This window comes from Lissotriton helveticus, chromosome 12, assembly GCF_964261635.1.
Source record: "Lissotriton helveticus chromosome 12, aLisHel1.1, whole genome shotgun sequence".
Taxonomy (NCBI): Eukaryota; Metazoa; Chordata; class Amphibia; order Caudata; family Salamandridae; genus Lissotriton; species Lissotriton helveticus.
Window position 1 is genome coordinate 4,460,951 of NC_136073.1, and position 23,909 is coordinate 4,484,859.

The following is a 23,909-nucleotide window of genomic DNA, read 5'->3' on the forward strand; positions in this document are numbered from 1 at the left end:
ACTTACTAAGTGCTTCCAGGCATGTTACTAGTAATCAGTTCCCCGCCAGAGGCAGGGCTGGTTAAGAATCCCCATGAAGAGGGGCACATTAAACAAACAGCACAGTTTCAAAGTTAAGAAAAAAAAGAAGGCATACAAGACTGCACACTGTGTCACCACCCGCAAACAAATCACATACTGAAGTCCAAAAAGCTGGTGAGGCAGAGCAACAAATGATACCAATGTTGCTGCCCTTAAGCCTACCAGCCAGCGTCTTCTTGAAATATATCACCGTACGGTGGTAACAAGGTGCGCTCCTGAGCTCCCCTCATCTTCATCCAAATACCTTGTAGGTGATATGCAACAAAGGCGTCAAACAGAGTTCATTTGAAACTTATTTTAATGAGGCTTCAGAAAATTAAGCAGTTTCTTTTTGTAAAAAACAAAAAGGGGAGAAAAAGTACAGGTTCCTTTCATCACTTCCAGTACAATTTGGTAATATACACCGATTTAAAAGGAAATGAGCATTGAAAAATAAAAATCTGTTTAGATATACCAAGGAGGTTGTCCTTTCTTATGTACAAGCACCCAGGACTACCTCCTGCCTTGTTACACTAAAGGAAGGTTATAAAATGCTTTAAAAATATTTTCCACTGAAAAGTAATGAGGCACAATGATTCTGGGAAACGATTAAGTGTTCAGCAATAAACAAAGTTGAACGCTACCTACTGCGAACAGGTCACATTGACACTAGAGGCCAGCCTGTTCTACAAGGCTTCACACAACCATGTTAAAAGTATTCGGTGGACTACTCGGCGCTGCTCCAAGAATCTTTCTAAATTCGGCCAGTGGAAGGATGATCTTGAGTCGAGAAGGACTGTAACACGTGAGGTGAGCTGAGGACAAGAAGCAGGCAACATATTGTAAAGGCACTTGAGAAAACAGATCGGTCAAGCATTCAGTCCTAATATGTCGTCGGGTAGAATACCCCTGTTGGAAAGCTTTGCAGCGCAGCACTATTTAACAGCATTCACTCTTAGTAAGGTGTAAAACAGAGGGCTGTACGGTGCATCATTGTCCAATGGCATTCACTCCTATTAGGGTGTTGGGCAGAAGGCCCACAGGACATTAGGTGTTGGCTGCACCAATAGCATTCACTCCTAGTAAGGCAAGAGTAGAAGGCCCTCAGTGTACTGGCAGAGAGGTGCACCAGTATCATTCACTCCTAGTAAGGGGAGGGGCAATAGGCCACCAGTGCTCTGGTTGTACAGCACACCATTCTCCGATATCATTCGCTTCAAGTAAGGCGTAGGTCAGAAAGCTCACAATGCGCTGGCTGTACGGTGCACCAATATCCAATGGCATTCACCCCTAGTAAGGTGTACGGCAGAAGGCTCATAGTGCCCTCATTTACAGTGCATGAGTATCAACGGCTTCACGTAAAGCATAGGACAAAAGGACCACAGTGCACCGTCTGTTCACCAGCATTCACTCTTGGTAATGCGCAAGGCCCTCTATGAGCCAGGCTAAGCGAACCACTATCTATTAGCATTCAATCGTGGTAAAGTGTAAAGCAAAAGGCCTACTGTACACTGCACAGTGCACCAGTACATAGCACTCACTTCCAGTAAGGTGTAGGGCAATAACTACCGCATGCAGGTTGTACCCTGAAGCAATACCCCATTAGCGTTTAATGCTTGTAAACTGTAGGGCAGAAAGCCAAGAGTTTGCAGGTTTTCGTGCCCACCAATAGCATTTATCTATGGTATGGCTTTAGCATGCATATTTTAGGGTGCACTAAGGGTTGGAAGGTTTCACTTCTGGTTAGAGGAAGGTGGAAAGCACACAGTATGTGGGTTGTGCATAGCACCAAAACGATTCACACAGAGTACGGTGCAGGCAAGACCAACAGTACTCCGGTTGTGAAGAGCCCCAAAACCAAATCGTTTTTGGCTCAAGTGAGGGGCAAGGTTGGAGCTGGAGGCCTACTGTACCAGTTTGTGTGCAGCACTAAGGAAAATGCTACTTACCAGTATGCATCTGTTCTTGGCATGTAGAGCTGCAGAGTTGTACACTTAGTAATAGATCGCCACCTGGTGTTGGGCTCGGATGATTGCAGGTTGTTGTGGTCTTGGAAGAAGTCTTTGTAGTCACGAGATAGGGGACTCCTCCCTTGGCCAATACTGCGCATGGGCATCGGCTCCATCCTTAGATTGTTTTTCGCCATGATGGGAAATGATGGAGTTAGTATAAGTAAAGAAAAAAGGATGTGCATGCGTGTGCATCTAAGTAAGATGAAAACTGGAACGGATACAAGTCCCGGGGAGGCGGGAGGGCGTGTACAACTCTGCAGCTCGACATGCCAAGAACAGATGCATACTGGTAAGTAGCATTTTCCGTTCGAGGCATATGAGCTGCAGATTGTACACTTAGCATTGATTGTATAGCAGTGTCTCCCCTAGCGGTGGTCGCTGGTATCCGTTGCAGTGGTTTTAAAGAGAGTTTTAAGGACAGCTTGGCCTACTGGAGCTTGCTGCTTGGCTTGCACGTCAACACAATAGTGTTTAGTGAAGGTGTGTGGTGTAGACCATATTGCTGCCTTGCATATGTCCTCTAGAGGTATGTTTCCTAAGAAAGCCATAGAGGCTCCTAGCTTCCGAGTGGAGTGCGCTCTAGGAGGAACTGTTAATGTACGTTTAGCCTTTAGGTAGCATATTTGTATACACTTTACAATCCACCTTGCGATCCCACCTTTAGAGATGGGATTGCCTTTGTGTGGAGGAGAGAAAGATACACACAGTTGTTTTGTTTTTCTAAAAGATTTAGTTCTATCTATATAGTATAGAAGAGCTCTTTTAACATCCAGAGTGTGTAAAGCCCTTTCCGCTACAAAGTCTGGGTTTTGGAAAAACACAGGTAACTCTACGGATTGATTTAAGTGAAAAGGAGTGATGACCTTTGGAAGAAATTTTGGATTAGATCTAAGAACCACTTTGTGAGGATGTATTTGGAAAAATGGTTCTTGTATAGTGAAAGCTTGTATCTCACTTACTCTTCTAAGACAGGTAATAGCAACAAGGAAAGCTGTTTTCCATGTTAGGAATTGCAGTTCACATTTATGTAGAGGCTCGAAAGGGGGTCCCATGAGTCTCGTAAGGACAAGATTCAGGATCCACAGAGGAGAAGGTGGCAACCTGGGGGGGATTATTCTTTTAAATCCTTCCATGAATGCTTTGATTGCAGGCACTCTGAAGAGACAGATGTTGTCTGTTTTGTAAATACGCTGCAAGGTGCAGGCGTATGGAAGAATATGCTAAATTAGACCTTTGTAGATGTAAAAGGTAACAAATGATATTCTGGATGGAAGCATCCAGGGGAATCAATTTGATTGTTTCTGCAATATATTGCGAAGCTTTTCGATTTAGCGGCATAACATGCTCTGGTAGTGGGTTTCCTAGCCTCTTTAATGATGTTCATACAGTCTGGAGGTAGGTTTAGATAACCAAACTCTAAGACTTAAGGAGCCAGATCGCTAAATTCAGTTCTTTTGGGTCTGGGTGTCTGATTTCACCATGGTTCTGTGTTAACAGGGAGGGTGTGAGCTGTAACTTTTGATGTGGAACCAGAAAGAGATCCAGCAGTGTGCTGAACCACGGTTGGCGTGCCCATGTGGGAGCTACCAGGATCAGTTTGAGAGACTGTTGTCTGAGCTTGCTCACTACTAATGGTATCAGTGGGAGAGGCTGAAAAGCGTATGCAAATCTGCCTGACCAGTTTATCCATATCGCATTGCCCTTGGACAATGGGTGTGGAAACCTGGCGGCGAAGGTTGGGCATTTTGCATTTTCGTGGGTGGCAATCAGATCTATGTGTGGGTGACCCCACCTTTTGAAGAATGGCAGAAGAACTTGTGGATGTAGTTCCCATTCGTGAATCTGTTGCGACTGCCGACTTAACAGATCTGCTATCTGATTGTGAACTCCTGGAAGGTGTTCTGCCAGCAGATGTATATTTTGAGGAATGGCCCATCTCCAAATGTTCTGTGCGAGCTGGGACAGTTGCAGAGAGTGTGTCCCCCCTGTTTTTGTATATAGGACATGGCTGTCATATTGTCAGTCCGGTTTAAGACAGCTTTGTTTTGTACTTGTAGTTGAAAAGTCTTGAGTGCTAAGAATATGGCTAGCAGCTCTAGATGGTTGATATGGAACAGTTTTTGTTGATTGTTCCATTGCCCTTGAGTTGTATGATGTAGGAGATGGGCTCCCCATCCTGTGAGAGATGAGTCTGTTGTGAGCACTAACTGTGGAACAGGTTCGAGGAACGGCCGCCCCTTTGTCAAGTTTTTGATGTTCTACCACTGCAGAGAGCGACGCGTGCGGCTGTCCACCAACACCAGGTCTGTTATTTGACCTTGAGCCTGGTTCCACTGTTGTGCTAGGCACTCTTGTAACGGGTGCATTTGCAATCTTGCATGTAGTACTATGAAGATGCAAGATGCCATCATGCCCATTAGTCTCATGAACACTCTGGCTTGCAGAGATTGTTGTTGTTGGAAAGCTGTGACTAAGGCTTGAATGCTCTGTATCCTCGCTGGACTGGGATACGCTAGAGCTGTAGATGTGTCTATTGTAGCCTCTAGATACTGGTGTACATGAGAAGGCTGCAGGTACGACTTGGTGTAGTTGATGGTGAACCCCAAGTTGTGCAACGTTTGAATTGTTTGATGTGTGTGTTAGACACATTGATTGAATGACTTGGCTTTTATGAGTTAATCGTCCAGATAAGGGAAGACATGTATTTGCTGCCTTCTGAGATGTGCTGCTACTACTGCTAAGCACTTTGTGAACACGCGTGGTGCTGTTGTTACCTCAAATGGAAGAACTTTGAATTGATAGTGTTGTCCTTGTATTACAAACCTTAGGTACTTCCTGTGAGCAGGGTGAATAGGAATGTGTCTAGTGTTGAAAGGAAATCGCCTTGTTGAAGTAGTGGGAGCACTTGTTGCAGAGTGATCATATGAAAATGATCTGATTGTATGTACTGACTGAGGGGCCTGAGGTCGAGAATTGGCCTTAGTGTCCCGTCCTTTTTGGGAATTAGAAAATACAGCGAGTAAACCCCTGTTCCCTGTTCTTCTAAAGGAACTAATTGAATGGCATCCTTTTGTACAAATGACAGAACTTCTTGTTGGAGCAGAGTCAGGTGGTCTGTAGACATTGGACGCTGCTTGGGAGGTGTGTAGGGAGGGGTTGCTGTAAGTTATAGGCAGTAGCCATGTTGGATAATCTGTCTCACCCACTTGTCTGTTGTAATGGAGTTCCAGACAGGCAGGAACTGTGTTAATCTGCCCCTTACAGGAGTGGAATGCTGTTGGGGGAGCAGAGGGAACTCACGGTCTTCTGGCGGAAGAGGATCGATTGCTGTTGTTACTGCGACCTCTTCCTTTGTTATTATTGCCTCTGTATCCTCCTCTAAAATATCCCTGGTTAGAAGATGTTTGTGTGTGAGATTTGAAAGATGTTGTAGGGTCTGCTCCAGTTTGTTTGGAGCCTCCTCTGTAGAAGGAGCGACGAAAGGAACCTCTAGCTGGTGTGGACTATAAAGCCCCCATAGACGGGGCGGTGTCCGTATCTTTCTTCATCTTTTCGAGTGCAGTGTCCACTTCTGGGCCAAATAATTGGTTCTGATTAAATGGTTGGTTTAAAATGGTAGTTTGCACTTCCTGTTTAAACCCGGAAATGCGTAGCCACGCACGTCTCCTAAGTATGACACTGGTATTCACAGCTCTAGATGCGGTGTCTGCAGCATCTAGTGCACGTTTTATTGAGGCATTTGAAATTAACTTGCCTTCCTGTATGAGGTCAGTTGCCTGAGCTTTATACTGATCTGGTAGGTGCTCAAGTCGTTTTTCGAATTGATCATAATGAGCCCTATCGTAACGAGAGAGGAGGGCTTGTGTATTAGCTATACGGCATGTTAGTGGCTTGTGCAGCTATTCTTTTACCTGACGCATCAATTCATTTGGATTCTTCGTCAGGTGGGGGTGCTTCGCCAGAAGATTGAGAATTTGCCCTTTTCCTAGCATTGGACACAACTAAAGAATCTAATGGTAGTTGTCCTTTAATGTAGACTGGGTCTGTGGGTGCAGGCCTATATTTTTTCTTAATTCTGGGGTTCAAAATTCTAGTGCGTACAGGGTCTTTAAATACCTCTGGATAACCCCTTTAATCATGGAAAGAATTTGAACAGACCGTTGATACTGTTCAAAGCTATCTAAGAGAAAATCCTCCTCAGCCTCATCAGAATGCATAGTGACTTTGTGGTAAGCAGCAGCTCTGTTTAATAAATGACCAAAAACAATTTTATCCTCTGGAGGGGAAGGTTTTGAAGGGTATAACTGCGGGTCAGGAATATCAGGTGCATTTTGTGGGTTTGGCAAGTCCCATATAAAGTCATCCATGTGGTATGGGAAAAGGCTCATCTATATCATCCCCTCCACCCAGACTATTTTCATCATCATCATGTTGAGGTGAATGTGATGATAAAAATGGAGAATGTGCAGGAGAGATCTTTAGGTGATATGTGAAGAGGAACAGGAGGAGGAGGAGGAGGTATAGGAAAGGAAAATTGCATAGGGGATGTTGCACAGGCTTTTTTCTTGGCAGGAACCACAGGTGTGGGCGGTGCATCTGCTGATCTCTTTTTGTGAGGTGTAGCTTCTACGTGGCCTGTTTTTAGGTCGATGTAGATCTTCTTTTGTCGAGGATCTGGAAAGAAAAGTTCCTCCTCATGTACAACCTTCTTGGGCGCCGATTTTTTCGGTTCCAGCCGAGGTTGTTTTGTGTCTTTAGCCTTGGGAGGTGTTGAAACGTCCTTTGGCATAGTTTTTGGTGCCGAAGGTGTTGTTTTCAGCTTGGTAGGCAGGTTCGAGGGCTCGGGCATCGGGCATCGGAATCAGGCCTTGTAGGCTTCGGCACTGAAGAAGGTATTTTCAGTGTGGGAGCTGGTGTTGTCGGCTTCGAGGCGTCGGACGATGGCTTCACACTTTTAGGTTTAGAAGTGGACGGCTTCGGAGCCGGTACTTCTTTCGGTTTCGGTGCCGATATTTCTTTAGGCTTCGGTGCAGAAAGGTCTTTCTGTTTCGGTGTCAAGCCATCGTGTTCTGGCGATAGTGATTACCACGAGGTCTGCAACCTCCGTCTATGTGGAAACTTTGCTCGACATACCGGGCATCTTTTGAACGGAGCTCTGTCCATGAGGTGTAGGCCGCACGGCGTCGATAGGCCCAACGGCCCGCGTCGATGACCGGAATGGAACTGATGGCGTCTAAACTATTGTAGTCGATGTTGAAGGTAGTTTTTAGCAGTTTGAGGAAGTTTTGCGCTTTGAGATGCTTGAAAAAGTGTTTTTCTAGCCGAAGCGGAGAAACTTTCATCCGAACCCAGTGGCGGAAAAAAACAATCCAAGGATGGAGCCGATGCCCATGCGCAGTATTGTCCAAGGGAGGAGTCACCTATCTCGTGACTACAAAGACTTCTTCCAAGACAACAACAACCTGCAATCATCCGAGCCCAACACCAGGTGGCGATCTAATGCTAAGTGTACAATCTGCAGCTCATATGCCTCGAACCATCCATTTACTTCATTTATTTTATTTATAAAGTTTTAGTGTTCACTGTACAGAGAATCAGTACCCTTCTAATAAGGTATACAGCAAAGGCCGCGATGTGTACAGCGCATGAATAGCATTAATTCCTGGTGAGGTTTAGAGCAGAATACCCACAATATGCACTTGGTATCATGCACTAACTTCCAATGGAACAGGTCAGTGGGACAACACATTTTGCTGGTGGAAGGGCCTTTGCTTTACTCTAATAGTCACCAAGACAGGTCCACCCCCCTCCCGTTCGTGGTCCAAGCGTTATTACTTAAGTGGCTTTAGAAAAAAGAAGAAAAACAACCTTTTGATTAAGGGAGTCATCCAGTTACTTGAAGGATGATCAGAATTTCAGATTAAAAAAGCTTCAATACGCTTTTAGAGCTACAACTAGGAAACAAAGGGATGAATGGGGTTTATTGAACACCAGAACAGGAGTGACAACAGTGTCGGAAGAAAATACAAGACACCACTGGAAGGCATTGCATCCACAAATAGGGCCCCCTCAGTCCCCCCCAGAAGGGCCCTGCCTACACTGATCAGGTCTATGTCCAGCACGGGGGCTCTCTCAGTTCGCTCCAGGGAGGACAAACATACTGTGAAGGAGATCACTTAATCTCCATGAGGAGCGCCCTACATACACGGACCTGGGTCTCTTGGACAACAAAGATGGCGCTCCCTGCACACACATTTGGAAGAATGTATGGACTTCATGTTAATAGGTCTGATCTCATCTTACATTCGCAATAAGCAGACAATAAAGATTTAATTTACCATTAGTTGTAACTGTCTCTGTAGGATCCTCCTGACTGCCCGTAGCCCCCACTCCGGCCACTGAAAAAAAGAAATACATAAGTCTTGTGATGTAGACAAGCAGAGCAATATCAGCCAGACCCCCTCCCAACCCCACCACCACCAACACGCAAGACCAGCTTCAACAAGGACGCTCTACCATGTGCATCGACACTTAGGGTCCCAGACAATGTTCCCTCTAATTGTTTCCTCTGTGTGCAGCAATGAAGGGCCTCTGTGCACTGCAGCCAAGGCTTTGTGTCCAGCTCACCATGCAAGCGAGTCCTTTCCTCAAATGCATGATATTCAAAAGGAGCAAGGAGCCCCCAGAGAGTACAACTGTAGGGAGTAAGGCACCTTGTTTCAGTGTGCTGTCAACTGAGGGGCGAATCCATTAAGATTTATATTAAACAGACCCTCCAGGATTACGCGGTTTGCCGCGAAATCGGCACTTTTGTAAAAATGCCTCGATTTTTACAAAAGTGCCCGCAAAATCGGCAGTTTTGTAAAAATGCCGTCATTTTTACAAAAGTGCTAGCGAAATCCAGATGTCCATTGCTGCATCTGTGCTGCCTGTGACTTTGGACCCTTTCCATGAACATGGTGGTTTCTTTTTCATTAAATAATACATCTGGGTCCCCCGAGATTTAATCTACATGGGATATATATGGGTAAATGCTTATTTTTTAACATTCAATAGGTCATTGCGGGAAACACAGAATCTCTGCATTTTTCTACACATTGATTCTCATGTCTTCTTGTAAAAATACAACTGCTTCTTTTTGTTGTGTCTAATTTCACCCTACAGATTCTACATGTATTCGCCAAGTATGCAAATATACTCTGTCTTTCACATGAAAGAGTAAGCACCAAGATTTCAAGAGGTTTGTGGGAAGGGTGATGGCATAATACCCAATGCAATAGTATAAAAGGATATTGAAAGTCACTTAGGAGTTCCAAAACTTTATAAAGGAGCTCAGCCTTCTGCGTTGTTCGTCTGTATGATAATAGAACTCCTTGGCGACTTGCCTTATAATGTATGTATGTATGAGGATAACTTATTGCATGTATTGCTTACCAAGTAGTCATAAATCAATTGTTCCACACTAATTTCATTTTGAATGTACACAAAACAAATATGTATTTTGTTGAAACACACGAGCACAGCTAATATAGCAAACACTTTGCAAATATGGCGATTGTTTTTTAATCAGTGAACAGTAAAATATGGGCAATATTAATCAAATGTCAAACTCTGAGACAGAAGCACGGGTTTCTCAGCTGGAATGCTTTATGCCTATTCACGATGAAGGCACATAGAAGACGATCTAAACACCTGTGACACCCAGAGCTCCACTTCCTCCACCTAGAAGGGATATCGGTGGCCTGTAAAATTTATTTTTCCATGATTCTACAGTCTCAGGCCACCGGAGGAAGACTTGAAGGAACCCTTTCCAACTGATCACTAACAGGAAATGTCGACGTTCGTGCTAAAGTGCTCTCTGAAAATTGGTTTAGATCGCACGTGTACCATTGACTTATACAGATCTTACAAGTTCAAGCTGAAGCCAGCAGAGTTATCCCTAGAGTCCACAGACCTAACTGGCGCAGAGCTCTGCCAGCAAAACTAACCTTCGAGTCACATAGACAGTAAAGGCTGCAGCATTAAACGCCAGAGCTATCTCTTGGGTTACAAGAGAACTGGTGGAATAGTGTGGTGTATTCCCAATTACGCCCATGCAAAAGCAATTCTATCTACATATATGTAGTGAAAAATCGTGCTTGTGAAAATGCCTTCAGATTAAGTGGACTTTTTTACTTTTTTCTCCATGTGGAAAACAGGTGAGGAAAAAAAACCCTTGTTGCGCTGTGATATATTATGAGTATTAGCTGGGCTTTAAGTGGGCTGAAAATAGGGGGGTCTCTCAAAGGGGCGTGGCCGATGTAATTAAGGGCGTGGCTTTAAAATACTTGCGCTAAAAATCTGTGCTTAGCATGGTGTGCCGCCCGACTTGTATTTTGCTGTTTCTGTCATTGCAACCAGATACGTGATACAACAAGTAACATCATACCTACAACAAGTCAGGACTATTGGCTTTGTCAATTCTCCCCACAACGCTCACCTGGCATGACGTCAGTAACTTCTCCACTAGTCAGACCCTCCAGGATTTTGCGATTTCACGGTTTGCCGCGAAATCAGCACTTTTGTAAATGCCGCAATTTTTACAAAAGCGCCCACTAAGATATTGGTGTTTGCTGTAGGAAAAACTGCAAAATAAAATAGGGCAAAGTTGCCGCTAAATTTCCATATTTGTGCCGCTAAATTTCCATTTTTCTGCCGCAAAATTTGCTAATCCATGCCGCTATATCCTGGGGGGTCTGAATAAAGAGCGACAAAGACACTTAAGCAAGTACTCTGGTGATTTTTAAATAGTTCAAGATGAACAATTAGAAAACTTGTGGCCAAGTAGCTCTCCATTCAGATCAACTCTGTATGGTTATGTTGAACGTTCTGGATACAGTAAAAAACTGTTTTAGAGTTTTATTGATCTGTTAATAGCACCTCTTAAAATTACCCAACGCAGTGGTGCTCATTCTATTAACCTTGAATGGATGAGGGTTTGAGGGGGTCTCGGCAGTATTTAACCCTCTTGTTTGTAGGTTAAATTCAGATTTCAGTAGAGGGACATACTTCTCCAGTCAACTGAAGGCAATAGAGTCTCAGGTGATGCATCACATCCCTTCGGTGGACTGGTTTTCACCAGCCAAAGAGCTCTAATCTAAGTGAGCAGATGATGCAGTTGCTTGCCCTGTTAACAGAGGTCCCTTTCTTCCACCACTCAGAAGTAGCTGAAGGAGAAAAGCCAGAAAGTCCCGGACAGGGTTCCGGTGTTCCTGCAGATCCTCATAGTCTGTTAGTCTTTCACATTAGATGGAGATTACAAGAGACACGTATTTGACCACTGCCCTGTGTGCTCTACAAAGAGGCATAGGATTGGATGATCAAGTCTTGTGGGCACCACGATCTACTCACATGCACAGTGAGACACTTGTATTGTATTCAGCCTTAACTACAGGTTGCGCATACCCAGACACGTAGAATGCACTCCGTGCAGAGTATGCCCTATACAAGAGCTGTATGTATGTTGCATAAAAAAAAGGTACAGAAAAACATCTGGAATAACAAGTTCTCCTATGGAATACAAGATGAAATAAAACATGAAACGTGAAATGTAAACTGGAAAACATCGCTGATATGACAGGAACTGACCCCGATAACACAGTGGGAATCCCCCATTTCTTGCAACGCTATTTTAAAAATTTGTTTGAGAGGGAAATCACAAACACAGCGCCATTTGTGTGTGTGTGCCAGTCAGGCTTTTGTTTCCACACAAGCCATTTAACAGAAGAACAAATAAAAGTTACATTAAAAAACAGTCAATTCTTTTCACACTCGTACACTTTTTCCAGTGCCTTTCCAGTTTCTACAAAGTGACTTGTGAAAGTGCGCTGGATCAATAAATAATAGAGGTGGATGAGCCACTTAATGCTCGAGACCGGCTCTTGAGCCAGACGATGGGCTCTGGCTCAAATCGAGTTCCTCTTGGAACCTCAAGCTCAAAACGAGTTGAGGTTTCATGCGATTTTTTCTGCCACCCTTGCTCTACCCTTGTGCACAAACATAAAAACAAAGCTTTAGGGCCACATGCATCAACGTAAATACCGGTCGCAAAGGGGCAGATGCCCCTTGCAATCAGTATTTTTGCACTTGGGATTAAGTAATCGCTAAATATGCGATTACTTAAATTGCAATTGCATTTAAGAAATTGCAATGCTTGAACCAAAAAATAATTGCTAATTCGCAATTATGAAACGCAAATTACCGTCAAATCAAAGTTGATGGTAATTTGCAAGAAGTTCCATGTTGCACACATACATGCCCTTGGGGCATGCGTGTGTGCAACATGTCATAACAATGCAATTTCAGGGGTGCATCAGGGTGTCCTTTTGGGAGCCTTGAAATTGCATACGCAATTTGTGAGTACCTATTTAACATAATAGGAATGAATAGAAAGACATTCCTTAATTAGGACTAAGGAATGTGTAGGAATCACACTTTTGAGATTCCTACATGCATAGGCAATTGCGATTCCATAATTACGACTCCTTAATAATTGCAACTAAGGAATCGCATTTGCGTAGTTTGATGCATGTGCACCTAAAATTTTACGCAAATACAAGAGTCAAATAAAAACCTAGTTAGTGGCTGATTTGTACAAAGTGAAACCACAAAACCTGTGATTAATCCAGGCTACCCAGCTTAACCAAACTGTCTGATTTTAGGAAAATATTTTGTTTCACCAATCCACCCCTTTCATGATGTTGCTCCATCTATAAGCCTGTGGTTAAAATACACGGTGCACATGACAACTGACTTGCCTGTTAGTTCACTAAAGGCATTTTTGCCAAGACAGGGGTAGGAATGGTTCCAACTTTATATTTCAAAACAATTGCTTTTAATAATGACCTTTAAGTGAGCGTATAATATAACCTGTTAGTGTCAAATCTGCCTCATGTGAAAGAAATATGCCCCTTGTTTTATTCTGAATTTTTTTATTATATTTTAAATAATACTTGTTGCTCGATTAAAATGGCTAACATTCCCAGGGCTCTACTCATGCAAGTGCTCTTACAGCTAAGACATACTTGGCTTGGCTTTAGCTCTGCTTAACCTGTTAATTTGTCTTGCCCACTTCTAATAAATAAGCACATTCAGTTCTGTTTCAAAGTTTTTTTCCAGCAAGGCGCCTCTTAACATGTCGCATATATCCCACATGAATGTAAGAGCTGCTCTGTGCTACTTTGTACAGAAGCTGTAGACCCTCACCAGTTGAACTAATCATACAGTGTCGGAATCACAGGTCGAAAGGTGCAGCAACACTTCATAATGTATATACTGCACTAACGAGAGTAAGAGTCATTCTCAAAGCCTGGTCCCACCGAGTGCTAATGAAATATGAAAAAGAAACCTCTTTCTTTAAAACGGGGTACAAGTCAAATGATCATTCCAACTGATGATGATGCTATTGTACACTTAATGTTGGTCCCACTGACAACGGGTCCTACTATAGTCCTGATGATGAACTACAGAAAGTGAGAAGGAGGCAGGTTGAAACGTGTCAGAAATTTAATTTTTATAACCGAGACAGACTCACATCACCCCCTCCCCCCAAAAAAATTTCAATGTACATGTTGCACATTTATAAGTGTTTCGAAAACAAAAGTATTTCAACACTTATTTATAGTCACTGGTGATGGGGCGCCCTGCTTTGATGTATGGGGGAATACAAAATCTGTGACAGACATCCCCAAACCCAACATAACATAGCATGTTTAGCAACTTGTGAATGTTGTCAACATTGTTGATTGTTGATTGTTATTACCTTATAGCACAAATGTGAAGTTATTGGTCTTCACCTGCACTGTCTCATGTATGGCTTTCATATTTTTTGCTGTAAATACAGTCAAAACACACGGTTGATAGTTTCCCCCAAAAACACAGAAAGTTTGTGAATCTCAAAATTCACAAGGTAACTTAATACAGACGGACAGCCACCACTTAGTGGAGTACCAATGTGTACTTAATGCAAAGTAACGATTAATTACTGGCTGGGCCCGTAGCTGGTTCTACATGTAGATTTCAAATTCAAACAAAATATAACATGTTGAGAATCTTATTGGAGAGTCCTGAAACTGTTTCCTGGGGCGTTAAGTGGTTCTACCATTTACTTTTCTTGTGTGTGGGACATTAAAATGTTTAATTTACATCTCATGGCCTTCCGTTTGCTATGCCTGCGCTAGGATTCCATTCTAAAATGTAAAGCAAGGTGCACCACTGTTACAAGGATGGAGGCTTCAGCTATTTAACGGGATGGACAAATGGTTTGACCACCAACTAAAAACCCAACACCTGGAGCTACGCCAGCTGGAGCGCAAGTGGAGAAGAACTTACTGCTCCACGAGCAGAGACATTTACGTGACTGCTCGTAACAAATACAAAAAAGCCATTGCTATGGCCAAAACAGCCTATGTTTCTAACAAGATCCTATCTGCCCCCTGCAAATCCAAGGAGATTTTCAGAGTGCTTGAAGAATTTTCTTCCGACCCCAGGACGCTCCCTATCCAGGCCCCGACACAGGAGTCTTGCAATGCCCTTAGTACGTTTTTTCTGGAGAAAATTGTTATGATCAAGGACACTATTCCGGCTACCCTTCCTGGCGCTGACCTTGTCTGCCCCCCTCCTAATGCCCTTGCCCTCACACTCTTCCCTCCTCTAGATTCTAAATCTCTGGCCATACTGGCCGCCCGGGTTAAATCCGGTTCTCCGGACGACTGCTGTCCACCCTCCATACTACGGGACATCTGTCTCCATCTTCCTGATAATATTCTTCCTCTGCTGAATTCCTCTCTTTCTTCTGGCTCCGTGCCCAACTCCTTCAAGGCAGCCGTCCTAGTGCCTTTACTGAAGAAACCGGGAGTGGACCCCGCGGTTCTGGCGAATTATCGGCCTATCTCCCTCCTGCCCTACTTCGCCAAAATCTTGGAAGCCCACGTCACCGCCTGTCTCTCTCAGTTCATCGAGAGCTCCAACTTTCTCGAAGCCAACCAGGCCGGTTTTAGACCCGGCCACTCTACGGAGGTAGTGATCTTGGCCGTAGTGGATGCTCTTCGAGTTGGCGTCGACAGGGGCACCCCTCAGGCCCTGGTTCTTCTAGATCTGTCGGCCGCCTTCGACACGGTGGATCATAACATCCTTCTCCACCGTGTCGAGCAGGCCGGCATCCAGGGCCTGGCGCTGACCTGGGTCAAATCCTTCCTGACTGGGAGGTCTCAGACTCTTAGCCAGGGTACTTTCAGGGCACCTAGGGAGCGCTCACTTTGCGGGGTCCCTCAGGGCTCTTCCTTATCTCCTCTTCTTTTCAATCTTTATCTTCAACCTCTTCTCTTCTCTCTGAGGCAGTGGGACGTCACCGTATTTAACTACGCTGACGACCTGCAACTCATCTTTTCTCTTGACTCCTCTTCTGCTATTTCTAACTTCCAGGCGGCTATGACCCACATTCTCCAGTGGATGAGCCAGAACCAGCTCAAATTAAACCCCGGGAAGACGGAGCTCCTTCTCCCCGGTAAAAGCTCTACACACTGGGGCCCGCACTTTTGGCCGGTAGACCTCGGCCCCCCCCCCCCCCACCCCCGTGGCCTCAGTAAAGAGTCTCGGGGTCATCATTGACTCCGAGCTATCTCTCAAACCCCAAATAGGGTCGGTGGTCTCCTCCTGCATGTACCAGCTGCGCAGGATTAGAAAGGTGGCTTACCTCCTGACGCCCGAAGCCCTGATTCTAGTCATCATGGCCCTTGTCCTCTCCCGCTTGGATTTCTCGAACTCACTCTATCATGGTCTGCCCAAGGTCCTTCTTTCTAGACTTCTGATCGTACAGAACCAAGCGGCGAGACTCGCCTGCGGGATTCCGAAATGGCAATCTGCCAAACCTTTCCTCACCAAACTCCACTGGCTTCCTATCTCTTCGAGGGCAGCCTTCAAGATCGGCTGCCTCACCTTCAAATCCCTTACCGGCACCTGTCCTGCCTTCCTGAAATCCCTCATCAGTCCTTATTGCCCCTCACGTAATCTCAGATCCTCTACCCTTCGCCTTCTGTTCGTTCCCTCTTTTAAACTCTGCAGAATGGGTGGCCGGAGATTTGCTATCCTTGCCCCCACATTCTGGAATTCTCTTCCTTCCTCACTCAAATTTTCTAACTCGCTCATCCAATTCCGTAAATCTTTAAAAACGTGGCTTTTTCCACAATCCGGTTAACTCTCTCTCCTTTCCTCAGTGTCAGACCAGCGCCAGGAAACCCACGGTGACAGAGCGCTTTAAAAGCTCCCCTTAACATAACATAACATAACATAACCATTACGCGAATGAAAATATACTGGAATAGATTTGATTCTACTGTTATACAGAGGTGTACCACAGTTACTAGATGCACAGCCGAAGGTTATATCCAAGTAACAATGGTGCAACTCGATGTATGTGTAGAAATAAATAAATTCCAGTACACAGCCGAAGGTTATATCCAAGTAACAATGGCGCAACTCGATGTATGTGTAGAATCAAATCCATTGCAGTACACAGCTGAAGGTTATATCTAAGTAACGAGGGTGCACATCGATGTATGTGTAGAATTAAATCAATTCCAGTACACAGCCAAAGGTTATATCCAAGTAACGATTATGCACCACGATGTACGTGTAGAATTAAATCAATTCCAGTACACACCGGAAGGTTATATCCAAGTAACGATGATGCACCGCGATGTACGAGTAGAATTAAATCAATTCCAGTACACACCGGAAGGTTTTATCCCAGTAACGACTCCCCTGAGCGCCCCTGAGCCATACTATCGCTGGATAAGCTAGCAGCCATCTTGGAGTGGCTTATTTATCAGCTATTTACAACATACCATGCCCCTAATTTCATTCTACGACTACATAAACCACAAAGGCATTGGTGATATTGCTACAAAACTGGGCAACCATGATCTATGACCATAAAGATTTATTCTGCCCTATATGCCACTTGAGACTGATCTATTTTGTCTGATGCCCGATGGAGCTACCTGGTTTAGCTATAGGGGAGATGGGCCATGGATTCCCTCCTTGGTCGTCACCTACCCAGTCGGTCTTTAGACAGACTTCCTTTCGCCTCTACGGTTGTCTCTTTCCTTGTCCTCACTCTCTCTCCTCTCCTCCCCCCACTACTTTCTCTCTCTTTTCTCACCTCCCCTAATGTATTGCTGACTGTTTTATTTAATGTTTACTTGTTCTTTTTCTAGTATATTGTTGAACCACATCGTTGCACTTCCTTCCGTCTCTCCTGTCGTCTCCTCCGCATCCTCCCTCTATTTATATCTCTCCTTCTCTCCTTCCCACCTCTCTTAATGTATCGAGACCGAACTATTTTGTCTGATGCCCAATGGAGCTACCTGGTTTAGCTATAGGGGAGATGGGCCGTGGATTCCCTCCTTGGTCGTCACCTACCCAGTCGGTCTTTAGACAGACTTCCTTTCGTCTCTACGGTTTTCTCTTCCCTTATCCTCACTTTCCCTCCTCCCCTACGCCCCACTACTTTCTCTCTCTTTTCTCTCCTCCCCTAATTGTATTGCTGATTGTTTGATTTAATGTTTACTTGTTGATCTTCTTCTAGTATATTGTTGAACCACATTGTTGCACTTCCTGTCGTCTCCTACTGCATCCTCCCTCTATTTATGTCTCTCCCTCCCTCCTCTCTCAATGTTTTGAGACTGAACTATTTTGTCTGTTGCCCAATGGAGCTACTTAGTTTAGCTATAGGGGAGATGGGCCGTGGATTCCCTCCTTGGTCGTCACCTACCCAGTCGGTCTTTAGACAGAATTCTTTTCGTCTCTCCTTATTGTCTCTTCCCTAGCTCCTATCCTCTCTCCCGTGAATCTCTCCCCTTACCTGCTACTCTGCCTACCCCCTGTCCTTTGTGCTCTTTGACTAAGCACTCCTTCTCCCCTTGTTGGGGAAAGATCCAATATTTATACTCTGGAGTCTCAGCGAACCTTCTGAGTGAGTCCACTGCGCCAAGGGAGCCACTCACACTTGAGGTATGGTATGGCACCCCTTGCCAAAGCACTCCCTCTCCCCTTTTTGGAGAAGGATCCAGTATGTAGGCCTTGGAGTCTCAGAGACCCCTCTGAGAGAGTCCACTGCGTAAAGGGAACCTCTCGCAATAGAGATAGGGAAGGGATACCACTTCCCCTGGGTTCACAGCTTACTGCACTTTGGACGTTGCCTTGACTCGTCTACCGGTTTGTGTCCCCGTCACCTTTCCCCTCCTCTCCCCATGCTGTGTCTCTCGCCCTCCCCTCTTCTTTCCACCTTCATTATCTATATACTTCCCCTACTCCAACCCCCTCCCCTGAATCTCTCACCTTGCCTTCTTTTCCCCTTACGTATTTGTGCTTATTGTTTATCTCGACCTTACAAGTAACTATGTTGCCATGCTCTAAGAACTGTGTAACCTTTGTAACGATGTAACCTGTAACTATGATCTGATGCTCATGTAAAGCGCTCTGATACCTCTGGGTCTAGCCAGCGCAATATAAAACTTTTTAAATAAATTTTTTTTAAAATGCACCGTGATGTACTTGTAGAATCGAATTCATTCGAGTACACACCTGAAGGTTTTATGCAAGTAACGATGATGCACCTCGATGTATGTGTAGAATTAAATCCATTCCAGTACACACCTGAAGGTTTTATCCCAATAACAGTGATGCACTTTGATGTACGTGTAGAATTTAATTCGTTCCAGTAAACACCTGCAGGTTTTCTCCCAGTAATTTATTTTATTTTGACAGTTTTGTATAGCGCGAACAAGACCCTTGCGGGTATCAGAGCGCTTTCAAAGGCACATAAAGGTGATTTGACAAATACATACGAGTAAAAGGACTTAAGCAAATGCATTCCTGGTACAAGTTAACGACTAACACATATCAAAATGGTGGTGCAATTCGATGTACGTGTAAAACTGAATATGTTCCAGTAAACACCTGCAGGCTTTCTCCCAGTAACGGTGAAGCACTTTGATGTACGTGCAGAATTGAATCCGTTCCAGTACACACCTGAAGATTTTCTCCCAGTAACGGTGAAGCACTTTGATATACGTGTAGAACTGAATCCGTTCCAGTGCACACTTGAACGTTTCATCCCAGTAACGGTGCTAAACCTCAATGTTACTGTAGAATTTAATCCATTCCAGTGCACACCTGAAGGTTTTGTCCCAGTAACAGTGGTAAACCTCAATGTTACTGTAGCATTTAATCTATTCCAGTGTATACCTGAAGGTTTTATCCCTGTAACAGTGTTGCACTTTGATGTAAATGTAGAATTTAATCCACTCCAGTACACACCTAAATGTTTTATTCCAGTAACGATGAAGCACTTCAATGTACGTGTAGAATCAAATCCAATCCAGTACACAGCTGAAGGTTTTCTCCCAGGACGGTGGTGCACTTCGATGTACGTGTAGAATCAAATCAATTCCAGTGCACACATGAGGGTTTTATCTCAGTAACAATGATGCACCTTGATGTACGTGTAGAATTGAATCCATCCAGGGCGCAGCTGAAGGTTTCATCCAACTCACGGTGATGCACTTCTATGTTCGTGTAGAATTGAATCCATTCCAGTACACACATGCAGATTTTCTCCCAGTAACAGTGAAGCACTTTGATGTACGTGTAGAATTTAATCCGTTCCAGTACACACCTGCAGGTTTTCTCCCAGTAACTGTGGTGCTCCTTGCTGCACCATTTGATTTGTATCCTTTCTGGTTCATCGCTACAGGTTCTAAGCCTGTAACTGTGATGCACCTCGATGTACACGAAGATTGGATTCTGCACGCACATCGAGGTGCAACCATCCTTGCCAGTTTGGCAGCAAATCGTCGGCAATAGACTGGATAGTATTTGAGAAATACAATCAGACGCACCACTATTACCAGGATGTAACTTGCAGCTATCTAATGGCATGAATCCCATTCCAGGGGTACGCTGAGGTGCACCACGGTCGATGGGGTGAAAGGATAAGAAACCTGCAGCTGTAGACTAGAAATGGCAGGATTTAACTAGTAGCCTTTGGCCTGCCAAGTGAAAATTGGGCTCACTCATAAGAAAGACAAGATAAAGACTTCCGATAAACTTTTCCTTTGACGTAAAACATGACTTAACTGTAACCCTCTCTTTTCAGTTTTCACTAGTACATTCAAGTGCTGTGCACTACAATTCGGTAGTTTTCAGCTCACAATATTGTACATTTGCTTTTTATTTTTTGCAGATTGTCTCCAGGTGGGACTTGAAGGACTCATCCATGCACCACTCTGAAGCCCACAATGAATATGGACAGACTCCATAGAGACTTATTTCCACCTATTGTTTACTGGTTCTGCAAAGACTGCCTTTGACCCAGGGATGCAGGTGTCTTCTGGGGTTTAAAGGAAAAAAAGCTTGTGTTGAGCATCACCAAGAAAGACCTTGGTGATCTCTTGAGGTTTATTTATTCATACGACCTATGGGGCAATAAATGTTGGATATCAGTGGGAAGGTTTAGCAACTGGAATTCAAAATGAATGCAGAAAAGCTCAATAATGAACCATGGTATGAGAGACGCTGATCAAGATTAGACAGACTTTCCATTCCTGAACTACTGAATCTATCTTACTAACATGGAAAGCGACAGAGATGGGAATCAGTTTTAATTTTCTCCACTGAAAGCCATCCAACTTGCTGAGCAGGACTTGCGAGTTAGATAAAATAAGAGTACATGCGGCCCCTGTGGCTACCCTCCTTCCGGTCTTGCATTCCTCTCAGCTGGGGCAGATCATCAGTTGTGTGGAATGACGAATCACTTCCCAGCTTTCAGAACCATCGCACCATTTTATGGCTCTACATTACCCCTACTGTTTGAAATCTTGCAAAGCGGTCTTGTAATTGCATTCTATCTACCACACACCAGCATGAGTCTGCAGAGAGTTTGACATTTCTGTGGCTTGTTTCAAGACCACCTTTTAACACTGAAGCTGGCTGCTTCCATCAGTCCAAGATGAAGTCTCAATGTGCAAATTGTTGTCCTCTTCTTATATCTGCAGGAAGGTTCTATGATGTCGGGCAGCGGGGTGGAGCATGGCATTCTATGTTGAGGTCTTACTTAGAGAACATGGGCTGATTGGATAAGAGTCAAAATGCTCTTCAGTATTAAACACTTCTGGTCACTGATTGGTAAATTAGGAATCAACAGCATGGAGGAAAAGCAAATGAAATGCTGAATGCTGTGTATGGTGCCTCCCGCACTGCAGTTCAGTGGTTGTGTAAATTGAGGGGTAACAAGGAATCGTTGTAACAATATGTAGCATTGTTCCCTGATCGTTATGATCCAGATTCTCATGCAAGCTCTTTGATGCAAAGTATTTCTCAAGATGTGGTGTTTTCTTTTTGGGGGAGGTGGGGGGTGGGCCTTTGGTAGCCAGCAGTCGTACCATATTTCTACCAGGGAATGTGAACCACTTCGAGACTTTGCCACAGCCAACGAGAGGATTGTTTTCCGGCGGCTTCATCCTTTTGACAGAGCTCAACACAGGCTGGAGGAGATGAGCAGGCAGCACATCCATTTGTACATTAGTGGCAGCAACCACACTTCTGGCCACACTCTTGGTGTTGTTTCTTCTCTCGGCCTTGGCTGGCCTGTATGAACTGGCTGGATTGGTTATCTGAAAACAAAGAGGCCATCTCTGTTCCATTGGGTTTTTGTGGATCTAAATCCAGCAATCAGCAACCTAGCAACAACCGTCTGTGAAGGACGGGGGAGGAAGAAGAACCCGCACAGGGGCATGCAGTGGGAGTGATGGAGACAGCTAGCTCCAGGCCTATGCTAACATTCAAACCTACCGTCTTCATGCTACACAGACAGGCGGGAGGCCATCAGTTTGTGGTCAAAACAATTGGTACATACTTGTGTGGCAATCAGGGGTAAGTGAGGGTTCTCCCTGACTGTAGACTACACCGAATAAGAAACCTGCACAGCCTGGGCTTCAGGTATAAAGGTCTGTACCTCAATTGCTATTAATCAGTTTCCACAAAGTAATTAAACAGGCCACAGTGTGTATTTTGGGATGGTAGGTCACTTTGGGTAATCCTGTCTTCAACAGAGTATGCTGCAAGAAACCTTTATGGCAGATCATGTGGTTAACCTGCCAGGGGACTGGTGACAGGAGACGCCAGTGCAGGGTTGTTATACTGTGAAGCAAGACTCACAGGCCTACTTAGGTGAGACTCTTGACCCCGTGGGACCTGTTTAAAAGCAGGCCCTTAACCACTAGCACTGGAGTATTAGCAGGCACAGGTTACTATATTCTAGGTTTCAAAAAAAGGAATGGTGGTAGTACAGCTCGTGTTGGGGTTTATTTGGAAGCTATCTAGTTAGTCCTTCGCTAGAAGTTAGAGGTCAGCCTGAGTTTCGTCATCTCTGGGTGTTGATTTTGACTGTCACCTCCAATGGTTCCTCTGGGGTTTTCTGTAAAACCCTGCAAACCTAAGCAACATGGCACAGTAAGCCCAACTGCATCCATCTTCGCAACTCAATCATGTTACAGCTTTTCACCTTGGATATACATGGGTTGCAAAGTCACAGCTGGTCTTTCCAAGGAAAGCATGCATCTCACAATGGGCAAATATGTTACCTCCCAACATTACAGGCCTTTCAAGGAAAACTCCAGAATATCTTCTGCAGCAATGTCTCTTCTTGATGGGTGCTCGTTCCAATTTCAAAATGGCTTTGTGTTCTTCCACACTATTGTCTTTGGAAATCTTAAGCACTTTCTGTGTTTCACTCGAGCAAAAAAGGCTACATGATGAGCCCAATGTGGATATATGGAATGTTTGTGTGCGAGGTTCCAGGTGCCTTGTGGGAGGCAGGGTAACATAAGGATGAAACAGTCTATTCATGCCCCGAGGCAGGGCCCAAAATAAATCTCACAACAGAAGCTGACAAAAGGAGCTTAAAATATTCAGAACATCGGAACTAAGCCCCTGAAACTTAAGGTCTGAACATGGTTACGGAAGGCAGGGCCACAGCCCAACTACTGACAGAAAAGGATGCATTTCTAAGCGGTTATGTCTCAACGCTTACTGCTGCGTTCTTGGATACATAAAAACAATACATCGCTTTCACCCCCTCTCAATTTCTAATCAATGTTTGAGTATCTTGTGATGCATAGTCAGTACACAAGGGAAGAACTCTGTAGACCAAAGCTTGAATGTTGGTTCTGGATATCTTGGGTTGTTGAACAAACAAAAAACATGCATCCCTGCGACCAGAAGTGTTTGACCGATGTAATTAATGGTAGATTCTTTTTGTGGGTTCGCCTCCAGCACAAAAGGTTACAGACGAAAACCTGGTTACCCATCCCCCCTCTCCCCCCACACACACCCTCCTCACTTGTATTCATTATTTTTGTAATTCAATGTTTATTCTCATTGGGACATTCTTGAACAATCTAGACAAATGACCCACTTGTGAATTTAGAATTTGGTCTACCTCTCAGTATAGATTTCTGGGAACTTACAAGATTTTAAATCTGTTTGTTTGCACTCATGTTTTTGGTTTTTCTATTATGTTATTAAACCTTTATAATACTGATATTTCTTATGTTTTTGAACCACTGTTGTTTTGACTAAACATATTTTCTCCAAGGCCCATTCGGATTTCAGAGTTACCCTTGTGCTTTGATGGATGGTTTCTTCTTAAAATCAGAAACAGCCCCCTCCAGAAAAGCACTGTGAGAAGATGGAACAGTCCACACAAAGAGAAAAAAAATAACCAGTGAGTGAGTACTG

At 44.3% G+C, this 23,909-nt stretch overlaps 1 protein-coding gene across 2 annotated transcripts in view; it reads right to left on the reverse strand.

Annotated features, from left to right (window-relative positions):
• Positions 1 to 361: 361 nt before the first annotated feature.
• Positions 362 to 23,909, reverse strand: part of LOC144799438 (cold-inducible RNA-binding protein-like) — a 38,906-nt gene continuing 15,358 nt past the window's right edge. For both annotated transcript variants that reach the window (XM_078670739.1, XM_078670740.1), the window contains exons 6-7: positions 8,411 to 8,470; positions 362 to 875 (exon numbers count right to left, since the gene is read on the reverse strand). In XM_078670739.1, coding sequence (XP_078526865.1) covers positions 8,413 to 8,470 — 58 coding nt within the window. In that variant the 3' untranslated portion in view covers positions 362 to 875; positions 8,411 to 8,412. The remainder of the gene's footprint in view (positions 876 to 8,410; positions 8,471 to 23,909) is intronic.